Raw genomic sequence first — 16,245 nt, 5'->3', positions numbered from 1 at the left:
AATATGACGATCAAGACCTTCATTTCCAGGTCGGTTGGCACGGATGTCGGTGGCTTCATCAGGATCATAGATATAAAGTTGCGCATAAGATGGCTGACGACCTTCTGGAGGCATAAGACTGCCCATGAGGTGATGGAGGGATCCATGGATACGAAAAGCATTTGGGCCAGAGCCTTGAAGAGCATTGTCCTCGATATTGATGCCCACTGATGTAAATGCAAGAGAGCTGTTGTACTGACGAATCTTGGAGACAAATGTTCGGTCTGTATACGCCTGCTGCTAGCTCGGGTGGCCATGCTGGAAAGGGTGGAAGGCTGACTTTGCCCTGCAAGCAGCACATACCAAAGTGTGGATTTCGTAAAGAGGAGTCGGAGAGTCTTTCACATGCAAAGTGCCTTGCATGGCAGTTGGGACACTCTACATCAAGGGGACCAAGAGTATGACGGGCAATAGGCTCTGCATATGGTCGACCTCCACCATGGATAGGAAGATTCTGAGCAGGTGCCTGGTTGGCATGCTCCTCATCTTCTGCCTCAGATCGTTGGCGATCTTCCTGCTGCTGATTTCTCCTTCTTTCCTCATCATCATCATGCTGTTCTTGAGATGCTGGATCATTATATTCATGTAGTGCTACTTCTAGATGCTCTTCTGCCTGTTGACATGCTCGCAGAAGATCCTGCTGACGATCTCTTCGGAGCTGCTGCTGGCGAACAAATTCCAGATTGTCAAGATATACTCGCTGAGCTCTCTGCTGTTGCAAGTGAAAGGCCTCTTGATCCTGTCTACGAATACGCTCAGCTTCTTGCTGCCGTAATTGCCGCTGAAGCTGTTCCCGATGCAATGCCTCCTGTGCTTGTCTATGAAGCAATTCATTTCTAATCCTCTCGTTTTCTATTTCCTCTGCCTGTAAATGGTGTTGAAACTGAATATTGAATGGTTGATAATCTGGTTGAGGCGGTGTGGGTAATGGTGGTGCAGGGTTAGGAGCAAAGTAGCGGAGAGGATTTTCAAAGTTGTGAGGACCAACTGCACCCTCATAATGAATAGGGCCATACATGGGAGGGGCAGGAGGAATTACAGGTTCGTTAGGGATGTGAGGTTGCTGTGGCGGCTGCATCCCAGCTGCCATGAGCTCTGCCTGTGCCTGCTGTCTTATCTCATCTCTTTCCTGTTGCCGACGAAGATTATGCTGACGGCGTCTATCATTATGAGCTGCATTCATTTGCTCATTCAAGCGTGCATTATAATCAACCCGAGGAAGACGATGAGCATGAGCATGCTCCACATGTGCAATCGCATTTCGTGGCAAGCCGGGATACTGCCCAACTGGTAGAGGTTGATATGGAAAGTCAGGGGGAGGTTGCCATGCAAAAGGTCGTGGAACTGGCCCTGCTTGTGGAAAATTAGCTGGCATGAAATTTGGCTGTGGTACAGGAGGTGGAGGCCTGTCCTGAACAGCATGCCGACGATTGCGTCTACTGGGAGATGTCATTTGAAGTCGATTAAGTCTATCATGTTCGCATTGGGAGTGTCGATCACATTCTGGTGTTGTCTGTTGCAAATTTCTAAATGGTGCAAAGTGACATGCAGACATTAGCATCATGCACCTTATATGCATAGTCAGTGACTCATGGGACAGGTAGATTCTGATCCATGTTCACTATTTTTTATTTAAACAGTTGTTTAGCAAGTTCAAAATGAGTTGCCTGAACTCATTAATCAAGTCAGAATTGTTGCATGTTTCTATAATTGTTGTTGAATAAAAATGAAACCCACAAAAGGTGTATTACACTTTATTACACTTGGCTGCAGGGGAAGGCAATTTCACTCAAGAATGCAATTCAAAAGCAGCAGCCGAGTTGTGTAATCAATTGTGTAACCAAGGTTCTATTATTGCTTTTGCTAATCTCGATGTCAATTCCCCCATGGTAGGAAAGCTGTGTTGTTTGTCCGTGTTGTGCCCGGAGCGCAGTAGGCGTGGAGATTACTGTCCACTATATCGCATTTGGAAGGAATTTTGAACTCTGTAGAATTTAGCCTCTCGAAATCTCAATCTCACTTTTTTGAAGTTTTTTTCTCAACTCAACCGTTATTAGCAAGCTCAAGCGAGAAAACCACGCGAAATTTCTAAATCAAGGTTTAAGCGAGCTAAGCGTTCCCATGTGGCCTTTAGCGAGCTACGCGTCTCCCACACACAGCCACAAAACAGGTCTCCCATTCTTTTATGATATATAGTACATAATCACAAGAACTAGCGTAATTCTGCTATGGACCATCACATTGTTATGTTTGGCTTTATAGAGGAAAGACGCTTCCCTGATTTTCCTATAAAATTTTATGATCGAGAGAAGCACCTGATTTTACTCAAACTCCAAAGCATCAAATAATTGACCCGAAAATATAAAGGTTTACAATGCTTTGTCTAACCGTCAAATTTATATGGTATATGTCAGAATGATACTACTCGGAGTAAGTTAGACAGAACTACCAAAAGCGCCAGCATGACAGATTCCCCGCAACTACCTGCCATTTTATCACCAGCACCAAATAATTCTCAACCTCAAACACACATTTTATGAAGAAAATCAAATTTATTTATATTCAAATACATATGTAGTTACAGGACAAAAAAAGAAACAGGGAATGATAGCGAAGAGGGAATATCACAACATGAATGACAGAGCAGCCACAAGGGAGGGACTAAGGCCAGCGAGGAACCACAAGAAACGGCCAATGAGGAACCACGAGAAAAGGCCAGCAAGGAACCACGAAGAAAGGCCAGGGAAAGACCACCACGAACGGCCAGGAAGGAACCACGAGGAAAGGCCAGGGAGGGACCACCACGAATGGCCAGGGAGGAACCACGAGGAAAGGCCAGGGAGGGACCACCACGAACGGCCAGGGAGGAACCACAAGGAAAACCAGGGAGGGACCACCATGAACAGGAGGAACTTGAGAGGTGGTGGTAGTAGCGGTGAAACAAGATTGAAAGGAACTTAGCGTGAAAATTTCCGTCCTGCACAAACAAGGACAAACCAATTTCAACCACTTGCGCTGGTCACATGATTTGAGGTTATCCGATAATACTACAGTAAAATTTGAGGCTGAGGTGATGGTCATGTGCATGATCTTGGATGACATTGTAATTCATGCAATATTTGAATCAACTTATATAGATTTGTAAGTCAAATATAAATGAGGGAATATGATGTTGCTCGACAAACGGTACCTAATTACACAAATTCATGACCTTGTCGGAAATTCTCATAAGAATCTACATTAGGTTACAAGTGCTAATGGTCCTTTCCACGATAAAGTCTTATATCACTTGGTAGTTTAAAATATAAATGAAGGGATATGGTATGAGTCAACAAGTATGACTTAACGATGCTATTGCACATTGATCGCTGCGACGGTGCAATGTCGTTATCTTGTCGCGAACTCCTCATGGTAAAATGAATTTTCAGACATCTATGGCTATGTACTGATCACTAATATTTCTTGCCGTATACATAGGTATATTCAGCAGTAGCAAAATTATTTCACACTATATTTCTCACAGCTACCATATCACAGACTCATCAATTCACTGATGTGCAAGGACAACCGAGCAATTGTCCCGGTGGCCTGGGTGCACCAAGAGTCTAAATTACTGGCGTCGTGGCAAGTCTCAGGCAGCAAACGAATCCAACCAAGCAGCAGGCTCCTCCCCACCACTGCTGGAGAGGTAAGGGCGGTCTACTAGGGCAGTAGTACAATGCTTAGTAAACCGGAAACATGCGCAAATATTTCAAACCCAGCCCAACCTTATCCACCCAACCTCTCCACCAGCGGCTGGAACAAAATGTTTGTACTATCTGTTCCCGTACACTCAGCACCCCCAGAAGTCGGCAGTCACGCAAATGTCACTGTAAGTCACGACATGTCACATAGGCTGGTTTCAAAGTCAGCTTGGCAGTCAAGCAAGAGTGCAAGGTCAGTTAGTATTCGGCGTACTAAGCAAGCGAGTACAATATTTACTAGTAGAGTCTAAGTGCGAGGGTGACTGTGATTAGTGCTGTAGTTGTAAAATTGCGGGGGATGTGTAGGGAGACCATGTACATTATGTGGATGCTGAGGTTGTCTATCTAAGTTCGATGATGATGCAATTGGACTGCCGGATGGATTAAAGTTATGCTGTGTTGTAGAGTAAGATGGTGCATAGAGAGCTGGATTAGCATAGAATTGAGGAAAATATGGCTGATTGGTAAAATGTGGAGGATAAGCTGAATTGAAAGAATGTGTGGGAGCAGTGAAAAAATGATTACCAGAGGTGTTGGATGAGGTGGCGACGCCATTGACCTGTGACTTGGAGGTGCTACTACTGGCCTGTCCGGTTGATGATGCAGTGGCCGAATTCTTCGAACATGTTTTTCCCGTCTGGAAGAGTGCAGCAAAACGTGGATTGTCAGCAAGAAACTCTTTGATTCTAGTCCTGAGTTCCTCAACTGTTCCATCTCTCAAAATCTTGAGAGTGCCAGCGAGTGTGATAAAATCATCCTTGCGCCGGAGTGTTGAGAGTGCGTCAAATGTCTTCGACTTAATATCATGTTCAATCTGAGCATGGTGGACTTCATCTTCCGTCTTCTTTTTGGCTTGTTTCTCCACGTCAGCCTTGTCTTTTTCACGCCGTTCTTCCTCTGCTTTGTTGAAGTCCTCCTCGAGCTCTGGGTGTGTCATGAAACAGGCCCATAACTTGACAGATTTCCTCGGCTGCTTCTTTTTCTTGACATTCTCTAGCTCCAGTCAAGACTGAGCCAATGCCCGCTGCGCCATTGTACAGTGTGCATTTGTAGCATCGAGCTGGGCGGTCAGGATCTGGGTTGTCTGGACTAATGCCCCATTTTGCTCATACATGTGCTGGAGCTCGTACCACAGTTCCTCCTTCGTCAACATCATCGCCTGATTATACGTGGGGATAACTGGATGTGGGATGGAGCCTGATACTAGTGATGTTGAGTGGGTGATGCGGGTGTCGTTACGAGAGGGCTGCGCATCTTATTCCTCTTCCTCTGACTCTGAGTCGGAGCTCTTGGAGTCCAAGTCATGTTCATCATCAGCCATGGGAAAAAAATCGGTGTCATCCTCTGAATCCTCTTCTTCACTGTCGTCCAGTCTCATCAACTTGTCAACTTCATCAACATCAGAGGGAGCTGCCATTGGAGAAGAAGGGACGTCAGCAGGATATGATGGAGGAAGATGTGCAGTAGTTTGATAAACCAAGCTTGGTGTGAAATCCTTGTCTGTGAAGACTGACGGATCGAGAGGATAGATACCAGTTTTTTTAAATGCTTTCTGGACAAGTTCTGGAGTGATGACATGGTGAATGGCCATGTATTCATGAATAAAATTATAGCGATCAATTTCAACCCCGTCAGCAAGGTGCTTGTCACAATGTTTGGTCCAAGGACGCTGGACAGATGAAAACACGCCCACATCCAATGGTTGAATTTTGTGCGTGGTTTTTGATGGAAAGGCGTGGATTATGACACCATTATCATAAGCTGCCCTTTGGATAGCTCTTTGTTCATGCGAACTATGACCATCAACAGTCAGAACAATTGGCTTCTCAGGATCCACACAGTGTTTCTCCGCTGTAGGAACAAAGTGGTTCCTGAACCAATAATCCGCAATCTCGTGATCTGTCCATCCTGTCGGAGAGAAAGAAACACTGTTCAAGGAGATCACAGGATTAGTAGAGCATAATGCTATGCTTCGATAAGTACTTACCCGCCCACTTTATCTTTCAGATCTCGAATATCTGGGGCTGGACCTTCTGAAAGGACAAACCATGGTGGCATCTTAGCACCAGCAGCGGAGACACACTCAATAATAGTTATGAGCTCTAGATTATCGCTATGGACCCGATAACAATCTGAATCTTCTGCAGAAAAAATGAATTTTGTCCCAGCATTTTTCCTTCCCCCGCCCATCTGATTCCCTTTCTCATCCATATTCCAATGATGCTCCGGTGGAATTTTATCATAGTCATCATCAAGTTTCTTCTGCATCTCAAAAAACTCCCCAATGGTATCCTTGTTGAAATTTCAAGCACATTTTGGATCCAGTCCACTTGCTCGAGATATACGGAGGGATGGATGACGATGAATGAAGCGATAATGCCATTTTCGTGATGGGAGTTGACCAGTTATTTCCTTAACAGATGCACGCAACTTCGCTGGGTGGATAGGAGTCACGGATGTGGATGCCAGGTTGCACCAGTCAACAACAGTTTCCTCCTGTGCAGCGGATAACAATTGCCGACTCTCCTGGGCAAGCCGACGAGGCTTATGCACTCCCAAGCATCTATCACTTAGTGTCTGATGTGATACCTAGACCAGTTGAGTGAATAATCACATGATAAATCATGACTCACATTTTGCTCCTTTGCTGCAGCTGCAATGGATTTGTATAGCCCATTTGCAATTCCCTGAATTGCAGCTTGAATCCACGACTCATATGTAGGGTCTGACGAAGCTCGCAGCTTTCCTCGTCTACCGCTGATAGACTTGTGAATGCAGACCAGCCCCATGACCAGCAGCACAGCACCAGTTGGCACTGGTGTGTGCAGTATTGAAACTCTGTCACGGCATATATCAGCAAGTGACATTTCTGCATGACTTCAGCACTTTCAACCATCTCACTCAATTCTGCTTCAATTGTATTTGTTCAACCTCGTAATGAATTGTATTAGAGAGAGAATGATATCTATGTTAAGAGTTTTGTGAAAGTGCCGACTTCTGGGGGGTGCCGAGTGTATGGGAACAAATAGTAAACAAGGTCAGCCACAGTCGCGAAACCCAGAAAGAGACAGCGGAGTCGCAAATAGTTCGATTAGATATTGTATCGCTAACAAATATATATATATCAATATGTCATCAACTGACCCGGTGGACGACATTCTTGAAACCCTGCAGTGCGTCAGCATTTCAACTTCAGAATTTATACTGGTGCTTCTCTTGAGTGAAAAATATAGTGTTCATCTGGCTGTAAAAGATATCCTCTTGAATGGACGTGAAATTGTTAATGCTCTTACAAAACAAACTTCAAGTACTGCATCAAAATGGGCTACTGATATTACAAAGGACATCTGTGCACGGGAAATTTGTAACCTTGCTGCTAAGGGTAGTGGAACCCATTTTGATGTGACACACACTACGGTGAAGCAACTGGAGGATTTTAGGGTGGCCGAGTTAGCCAGAATCATGGAGAAATCTGTGCTGGTACTAACATGGAACTTACTTGAGAGCATGCTGTCTGGGGGAACACAATCTAAAGTAACCATCAGGGGAGATCATGATGGTGATGTCATTGTGGAAAATAGCAACAGTGATGAAGAGGCTTACTGGGAGGAGATTGGGGAAGGGGATCTCGAGGGATCATTGATATCAAGGCTTGCCAACATGGAAATTGAGAGAACCAAACTGCAAAAACATTGGGCAGCAAAGACCTTGCTCGTGTGTCATTTCTTCTTGCAACATATGCCTATGACAACTTTGATGTAGACCTGAAAACTCATGAGCACAAAATTGAAAGTTCAACAGAATCTCTCAAGCATCTAACATCAGGTCTGATGTTCCCACTGCAGCACAACATCTCCAAGGAAGACCTTAGGTGTTCCAAAGAGTTGTGGAAGATGTTGCTGTTTAATACCCAAACAGAACTACCACCAAGGGAGGGATGGGCAGATCTGTTCGTTCTTCAAGTGGACACACCTGATGACTCAGCCATGATAGATTTAATTCAATACATTGGGAACAATTATATAATCTATATATTTTATGATGTATTTTTTTTTACATATTTGCGACTCCACTGTCTCTTTCTGGGTTTTGCGACTGTGGCTGACCTTGTTTACAAACATTTTTTTACAGCCACTGGTGGAGAGGTTGGGTGGATAAGGTTGGGCTGGGTTTGAAAGATTTGCGCATGTTTCCGGTTTACTAAGTGCTGTACTGCCGCCCCTTACCTCTCCAGCAGTGGTGGGGAGGAGCCTGACCAAGCAGTGATATTTAAATTGAAATTCAAGATACATTGCCACCAGAGTCTCTAAAGAGTCTAAAGGTCACGATTTTGAATCAGTTGTCAAACTAATCACTAGTAAGTATCTCGTCGGTAGACAGGGCTTGCATGTGCTAATATTATACTACTAATCAGTCATTTATAGTGTGTATATGTCTTGCATACACTTCACAGTTCTCGTGGTCTGTGGCCCAGAAGAAACAGAACACAGACAGTGAGTGCTGACATCACCAAAATTACTGAATCCAGACATCACATGATGTGTTGAATTTTCTGATGCCACCAACTACAGTAGACTATCTCATAATGCATCACATTTTGAATGGTCCCACTGGGGGGCAGTGAGAAATTGTCCCATAATGCAAATCAGATAATGCATAGACTTGCATGGTCATTATGCATTATGGGATAGTACTTTTGGCTGGTTGGGTCTTCAAGGGTTGTGTTTGGTTCAATATTTTTTAGTGTACTGGCTATGTACATTGTGAAGGAACTCATTCCACCTCATTCCACATACATAGTATCTACAATGGTTGCAGACAAACGAAAACCACAAGACAAGCCACCACCCATGACCCTATCAAAAACAGCCAAAAAAATTGAATGCCAATGACACCCCAGCAACCTCTGCACAACCGGCAGCTCACACAGCCGCATGCCAAAATCTCACTCTCAATGACTGGTTGACAGTCTTTGCATACATTGATGCACACCTAGTGATGTGCAAAGCCCAGCCTCAGGCTGTGGGTCAAGCCTGACCAGGCCTCCTTAGGCCAAGCCCAGCTGGGCTTTGAGGGCGGCTTAGTAGGGCTCAAGGCCTGGCCTCAGGTATGTGCAGGCCAGAGCCAGGCCCTTAGGCCATGGATTTCATACTAATTTTCATATCTGTACATTGATTGCCGGATAACTGCACAGTTCATCGCGCCTCTGTCCTGGGGTACCATAGCCCAAAGAATGAATGCTACAATCCCCTTAGCCCCACATGGCTCCGCGCATCAACTCTGATGGCGAGGAAGCGCCTGCAAGACGACCAAAATGGGTTGCTGTGCCATCAGCAAAGGTAATCAGTGTGGATAACACTGCTGACCTCAAATTGCATTCCCACAGAAGGGCTCATGGTGCCACCAATGCTGTATTCTCACGCATCCAAACTCCCACCATTGTCAATGACATTGATGAGGATGATGTTGACTGCTGACATTCACAGTAAACCAAATAAATGGCTCACCAAAGGTATGTTTTCTATTGTTTTGCCAGTACTGACTTCATGAATCATCACAGGCAAAAAATGAGCTTGCACTCCTGACCATGGCAATGACAAACTGTCTGCCACAGGGTGTGGAGCCATACCACAGGCTAACATTGATGAGGGTATGGACATGGATGGATTTCTCAAGGACATCCAAGTTATGGACATCGACAAGCTCAAAAAACTGTGCCAAGAGCAGCGACACCAGGATATCAATAATTTTTTTTCAGCACCTTATGTGGGTGACAAAGCCAAGAAGCACCATAATTGTTTAATATGTAGGTAAGTTCTCACATTTGTCTTGCTTGTGTTGTACCACTAACTATGCAATAGTAAAAAAATGAAAAAAAGCTATTGGTTTTGTCAATGAGGTGATGACTCTATGCCACCACATGGATGCTTTGCACTGCATAAGCATTGCTGATGCTATGAGGCAAGACATCACACTGACTTGATCCATTTACAGAACGAATATATCCAATGGGCCTGACACCAACAAATTTATATCAATGCTACTGAGGGACACAAAGTGTCATAAGCTAGATGTTGTTGCAGAATCTCAAGCTCAACTTGATGCCCATCTTTCTGAGAAGAAACCAAAGGATCATGTGTCATACCATATTCAGATGCACTCTTCCAGGAGGCCACTATCCAATGGCTAATTGAAACAGATCAGGTGTTATGACCAGTGTTCACTGAATGGCAAAGACTAATACACAACCACTAGGACTTGGTCACAGATGATGAATAAGGCAAGATAGGATTGATGCGTGAACATCTAGGCCTACTACAAGTGTAGCAAATGAAGAGGTTAAGGTCTAAGGAGTACTTATGCTAACTAGCCTACTTATATACATAACATTGAAAAGGAGATATCTGAGTATGAAAGAAATCAGCCAACTGAGAAAAGAGTTGTACAATACTGTGGATGACTGATTATGACATCAGTGATATATAAGCGATGAGTAATACAGTGACTAAAGAGAAACCCAAGATCTGACTGGTTCTTCTTCTGGAAGCGAGATTGTTCTAGCCCATGGAGTAGGGGAGCCAATCAGGAGAAACAACGGGTGATATGTGAAGAGGTGAAGTTGTGACAGGAAGCGAAGTCACGTGACCAGTTCGGTAACTAGAAGTAGCCGGAGGAAAACTGAGAAATGAAAAGTGATTTGTGTTTGGAATTCAGTGACATCAGGTATACCATTTATGCTTGTCATCTATACGAAAACATGTTTATGTGTTCACCCCAGCCTATTGATGCACTCAATCATAAGTCTTTCAAATACATGATTGACACAGCTGCACAAGCCACCAATGGGGTCAAAATACCTGGTCGACTGACAGAGATGGCAGGCTATTATTGATCTTTTCAAATGTAATCTTACCAATCTTCACAACCAGCTACTTATATGTATTCAGATCCATGTCCTCTTAGCTTGCTAATGCCTGATCACTTTAGAGTGAGGCAGGTCAAAGGCTGAGTAAACCTGACATGTGATGCATGGAAAGTGGAGAATGTTGACGGCTACTTTGCTGTTACAGGATATTGGGTCAAGGAGTTGTTGTCACATGAATGGAAGGTACAAACTGCTCTTCTTGGTCTCACCCAGCCTCAACAATGCACACAATGGGACACAGCTTGGACAGGCTCTTTTCATAATCATGAAACGAGTTGGTATTGCCCATAAGGTGCAGTACCAAAGTTTCATTCACATTCACTACACTGACATGTTCATAGATCAGTTATGTTACCTGCGATAATGATACTATGATGGCCCATTTTAGTATGCATATTGAAGAATTCACAAAGAAGACACTCGACCATAAGAAACATTGTCTGTGGTAAGCATTTCAGAGAATTTGTTTGCAAAGAATGCTTGTCATCTCCCTTAGCTGCCTCGCACATATCATTAACCTCGCAACACAGGCATTGCTCACAGCTCACAGCAAGTCTGAACATTTCGATCTAACAAAGCCTGACATGGACCTGGTTGCTTCATGTGGAACGCAGCACAATGTAGTTGGATTAGTTCGTGCTATACATTAAGGTTTGGGTTTATATTCCTTTTCTCACTTCATGACTGACTGAAGGTTTGCTCAACAGGAATGCTCTTTGGCCTAGTGTAAAGAGCTTTTCCACAATATTCAGCTGCATGATGAAGATGGTCATGTACCAAGCAAGGGGTCCAGGTAGCTATTGATGGATATGAAAGTTTGTTGGTTGTCAACTCATGTTATGCTTGAATAAGCAGAGAAGCTCAAGGATGTATGTTGATCATTGGTCCTAACCTTTCTGCTATCTGATGTGCATTTCTTTCTGACAGGATGTAGACTACTTTGTTGGCCAGATGGGACTTCTTGAGAAGGACCCACACAAGTGCAAGAAGATCACTGATCTTGAGCTTATGGCATCTGAATGGAATCAAGTCAAGCTTTTACTTGAGCTGCTAAGTGTGAGTGCTTCATTGTAGTACTAGACCCATACCTGTACTTATATGCAAGTAGCATGCCGATAATACTCAGCAGGCATTCTTGACTGACCAAGGGCCCACACTCCATCTAGCATTGCCTGCTTTGGAAGCACTGTGGAAGGCATGGTCCACTCATCACAGCCATGATAAGTATGCCAACTTTCAAGATGGACTGGCTGTAGGAGTGGTGAAAATTTCTGGGTACTATGAAAAGTCCGCAGACTCTGATGCATACATCATTGCAATGTGTACATGATACATTGTATAAAGCTGATTTTGCTCAACTAGAAACCTGCAGTACTCAATCCTCTTCAAAAGGCAAATCACATTCATCAGTATTGGGGCAAACACCTGTATCATGATGCTCTTGCTCATGCAGAAGAGATAGTAGGTCTTTCGTAACATTTGCTTGATCATGTCTCATATCCTATTAGTACAAAGAGTATTATCAAGAGATGTATGGCAATGGTGTTCCAAAACCTGCGGCAGTGAACAATATTGTCAGAGGTAGCCACAAGCTCATGAACCTCATGTGGGAGCTATCGGACAATGATGATGACATGATGACATCCACTCCTACAGCTTCAAGTTCCACCTACGATCCTGCAAAGCCATGGCTGCAAGACTTCAATGCTTACCTTAATTTGAAGGACCACCTTGGTGGACAATTCATTGTCCAGTGGTGGGCAGTTAATGCTCCTTATTATCCTGTCTAGGCTGCAATAGCGAGAGACTTCCTCTCAATAATGGGGTCTTCAGTGTCAAGTGAGTGGGCCTTCTCATCTGCTGGCATTACAATCAGTAAGTGATGGAACCAGTTGAAATCTGACATCGTTGAAGCTCTCCAGTGTCTCAAGTGCATGATAAAGAGGGACCTCTTATTTCAAGACTCGGGTGACCCATGTATTACAACCAAAGTTACTGATATGGATGCCAAAGGAAGGCTTGACTCTGAGGAAAGGGAAAGCTGGAATACCATGATTGAAGATGTAGAAGATGATGGTTTAGATAGCAATGTTGATGATACCAAGGATGCGGAGGTACAGATACTAACACTAGATGAAATTTGAACTTTTTCTGGTGACAAGCCCTGGCCTTGGTCAAGCTGAGCCCTGGCCAAGCCTGAGCCATGTCAGGCTGAGCCCTAGCCCTGGCTTTTGAGCCAAGCTGGGCCAGGAAAAACACTATGCACACCCAACAATATCACAATGTGATACTGTGAATCACTTCAAGAGCTTTTAGTCAGGGGCTTTAATTTTCATGCAGTCAACCTTATCATGCAAATTGAAGGAATGTTTGACTCTGGAAGCACACATCAATGACAATCCAAATGCTTTGTCATCAAAGCGATCGTGTACTGTAACAAGACCCGATGTTGATACAGCACTATTTTTGTGGGTCAAGCAGATGGAGGAGAAGGGAGAGCATGTCAATGGACCAATGCTCAAGAAAAAGTAACAGAAATTTGAAGAACTGCTTGAAGTGCCAGAGGATGAGCAGCTTTCAGGAGACAGGTGGTTGCAACCATTTTGTAAAGCTTACAAGATATGTGAGCATCAATGGTATGGGGAAGCAGGGTCAGTTGACCTTGATACTGTTGAAGTTGAACATAAATGATGCAAAAAGATCTTGTCTAAATTTGCACCACAAGATTGGTGGAACTTTGATGAAACAAGCTTGTTTCCTTGTACATGTTCTTACCTTCAATTATTGGTCAATAACTTACAACAATACAGGTCATTGTATCTAGTGCCCCACCAGATTGTGGTCTCACAACAAAGCAAATGAGTGGGAAAAAGAGAGAAAAGTTCTGCATAACTCTTGGGCTTGCATGCAATGCTGATGGGAGCGAGAAATTGGATGCAATCTACATCAGGAAATCCAAGAAGCTGTTACAGGGACTCAAGACCCCTATTGTCTCTATCAAATGTCGCTGTCACAACCATGTCACAATGTTAAGGTTGTGCTCAAGGGAAAGACAACTCAAAGGGCTTTGGCTTCAGCTTGTGCGCTGCACCCCTTATCCGGGAATGTGCCCTTAATTTCCGAGAGGCAGAGGGGATGTCTGATGGAAGTCCAGGTAAGTCTGGAGGTCAGACATAGGGGGAGTTTGGCAGAACTCTGGAAGGCTAGGAATGAACAGAGTAAGGCTACTGTGGACAAGTCTGGAGTAGAAACAGAAACAGAGTTAGACTACCCTAGGGTAGAGCCGGAGATATAGTCCTAAGGTTTTAACCCTAAGACTCAGAGGTAGACAAGAGATCAGACTCAAGTCCGGAGAAGCAGGAATGAGCAGAACTAATATGATATTCGAACTAAGGAGTACCGGAGTATTACAGGAGTTTATATACTGTAGGTGTCATGTAAGTAAATCAGTCAGCAAAGTAGAAGCTATGTATGAAGCATGTGGAAAGTCTATTAGTAAGTGTATAACGGATCAAAGCAGTGAAGTTGGAAATGAAGTACAAACAGACAGATCGGTAAGCAAAGCGGAAAGGACATAACTGGTAGCCAGAGAAACAGTTATTCTAAAAGGAGATAGTCGAGAGTGCGGAGATGAAGGCGGAGTGCTGGGCGGACAACAGGACAGAGAATCCGGACTTTAGTAGGGGAGATCTGGAATTCCAGATCCGGAGGTACGGGATATGACACACAACCACATGACTAAACTGTGCTGCACAGCATGACAGCTATTGGAGCAGGACAGATCCAGACCAGGATCATAGAAGCTGCATGCTTCTCCCTTATTACCCCTGCAAATACACCAGTAAAGCCTATCACTTATCACAACTGTGGTCACCCCTTGAAACATAGAAGCTGCAGCTTCTCTCTTATCACATGGATACCCTGGACCCTTACCATTGGACCGGTAACTCTTATCTCTGAGTCCTTATGACTCACATAGACACTTACCTAGTTAGGATGCTTTCCAGTCAGATAGACCTCCCCTAAACTCATGGGACAATACCTATATATACCCCAGTAGTTAGACCATGTATTCTCTAACTTGATCTTCACTTGTGTTATCTAGCTTCTAGTATCTGGTCTGGTGCGTGCTAGATTTTATCCAATTCTGGATGAACATCTTTCATCTGGTCTTAATGACAGTTCTCTGATGGACACTCTGTGTCAGAGAACTATGATACCTAGGACCCCACATCTCCTATCTGATCTCCCTTGCAGAGGGTAGTGAAATGAACCCCATCAAGTTGTCATATCCCATACCTCTGGATCCGGAATTCCGGATCTACTTCATTAAAGTCCGGTCCTCCATCTTACTATTCCGCCTGGTGCTCCACCTTCATCTCCGCACTCACCCCTGACTCCTTTTAGATTAGCTATTGCTCCGGTTACCGGTTATGTCCTATTCCGCTATGCTTACTGATCCGTCCATTCTTACTTCATTTCCGACTTCACTGCTTTGCTCCATTACACTTAGTAATAGACTTTCCACATGCTTCAGTACATAGCCCTTACCTTTGCTGACTGATTTACTTACATGATACCTACAGTATATAAACCCCTGTAATACTCCAGAACTCCTTGGTTCGAATATCATCTTAGTTCTGCTCATTCCTGCAATCTCCGGACTTGAGTCTCATCTCTTGTCCACCTCCGAGTCTTAGGGGTTAAACCTTAGGACTACTTCTCCAGCTTTACCTTAGGGTAGTCTAACCTCTGTTCTGTTTCTACTCCGAACTTCCATAGTAGCCTTACCCCATCCCCAAATAGTCTTCCGGAGTTCCGCTGAACTCCACCGACTTCTGTCCTCCTGGAATTCCCCAGACTTCCGTTGGACTTCCCCTCTGTCCCCCGGAAATTAAGGGCATGTACTCGGGTAAGGGGCGCAGCGCACGAGCTGAAGCCAAAGCCCTTTGAGTAACCTCTCCCTTGAGCACGACCTTAACACAAGTGCACTGTTACTCAGTGGTGCTGAGTGTAACAGAAGCCATGTGCTTTAAGAATAGCCCACTCAATTGGCAAGGCTTCTAATACCACAACAATAAGACTGCCTGGATGACAGCTGACCTCTTCGAAGAGTGAGATGCTAGTTTTTTGACTTGTGTAGTATTGAGCTCACAGGACTACAGATGGGTGAAGAAATTTGATTTCAAGATGCATAGTGAATGGTGACATGTGTGTCTATTTGTGGACAATTTTTCTGGGCACACAATATCTTATGAGCCAACAAATGTGCAGCTTGAATTTTTTGAGCCAAACATGACATCATTTGTGCAGCCTTGTGATGCAGGAATTATCTGCTGCTTTAAGGCACTGTACTGCCATAATTTCTGTACATGTGCAATTGATCTTGATGAAGCAGGTGAACATGACATTTACAAAATCAATCTCCTTGAAGGGATGATGATGTCTCATGCTGCATGGAGAGATGTCTCATCGACAATGATTAATAATTGCTGGGATCACACTCAGATTCAGCCATAAGTCATTTTATTTTCTTCA

General features: G+C 44.1%; 5 protein-coding genes across 5 annotated transcripts; 4 read left to right on the top strand and 1 right to left on the bottom strand.

Moving 5' to 3' along the window:
* Positions 1–2,503: 2,503 nt before the first annotated feature.
* EDB91DRAFT_1154746 (uncharacterized protein) lies at positions 2,504–3,076 on the top strand. The gene is made up of 2 exons (XM_041319571.1): positions 2,504–2,860; positions 2,909–3,076. The coding sequence occupies exons 1-2, from the start codon at positions 2,644–2,646 to the stop codon at positions 2,998–3,000; spliced, it is 309 nt and encodes a 102-aa protein (XP_041173490.1). The 5' UTR covers positions 2,504–2,643; the 3' UTR covers positions 3,001–3,076.
* Positions 3,077–3,808: 732 nt separating this feature from the next.
* EDB91DRAFT_1306144 (uncharacterized protein) lies at positions 3,809–4,719 on the bottom strand (the record flags this gene model as incomplete). The annotated part of the gene is made up of 1 exon (XM_041325044.1): positions 3,809–4,719. The coding sequence occupies one exon, from the start codon at positions 4,717–4,719 to the stop codon at positions 4,030–4,032; it is 690 nt and encodes a 229-aa protein (XP_041173489.1). The 3' UTR covers positions 3,809–4,029.
* A 2,360-nt stretch (positions 4,720–7,079) lies between these two features.
* Positions 7,080–7,424, top strand: EDB91DRAFT_1020106 (uncharacterized protein; the record flags this gene model as incomplete). Its single annotated transcript, XM_041312550.1, has 1 exon — positions 7,080–7,424. A coding segment is annotated over one exon (345 nt), but the record flags the coding sequence as incomplete, so codon positions are not given.
* An 83-nt stretch (positions 7,425–7,507) lies between these two features.
* On the top strand, positions 7,508–7,675 carry EDB91DRAFT_1013231 (uncharacterized protein; the record flags this gene model as incomplete). The annotated part of the gene is made up of 1 exon (XM_041312455.1): positions 7,508–7,675. A coding segment is annotated over one exon (168 nt), but the record flags the coding sequence as incomplete, so codon positions are not given.
* A 3,616-nt stretch (positions 7,676–11,291) lies between these two features.
* On the top strand, positions 11,292–12,851 carry EDB91DRAFT_1085113 (uncharacterized protein; the record flags this gene model as incomplete). Its single annotated transcript, XM_041315851.1, has 5 exons — positions 11,292–11,339; positions 11,635–11,763; positions 12,070–12,168; positions 12,216–12,463; positions 12,725–12,851. The coding sequence occupies 5 exons, from the start codon at positions 11,292–11,294 to the stop codon at positions 12,849–12,851; spliced, it is 651 nt and encodes a 216-aa protein (XP_041173486.1).
* Between the last annotated feature and the right edge of the window lie 3,394 nt (positions 12,852–16,245).

The sequence above is a fragment of the Suillus paluster genome (genome assembly GCF_016628075.1).
Source record: "Suillus paluster strain FC165 chromosome Unknown EDB91scaffold_64, whole genome shotgun sequence".
Taxonomy (NCBI): Eukaryota; Fungi; Basidiomycota; class Agaricomycetes; order Boletales; family Suillaceae; genus Suillus; species Suillus paluster.
The sequence above is the reverse complement of the archived record's forward strand: the minus strand, read 5'-3'. Positions and strand labels throughout refer to the sequence as shown.

Excerpts from the sequence above, each read along its gene's own strand:
- EDB91DRAFT_1154746 (XM_041319571.1), top strand. The coding sequence starts at position 2,644 with ATGATAGCGAAGAGGGAATATCACAACATGAATGACAGAGCAGCCACA. Across the intron at positions 2,861-2,908 it reads CCACGAATGGCCAGGGAGGA|ACCACAAGGAAAACCAGGGA; the intron begins ACCACGAGGAAA and ends GGCCAGGGAGGA.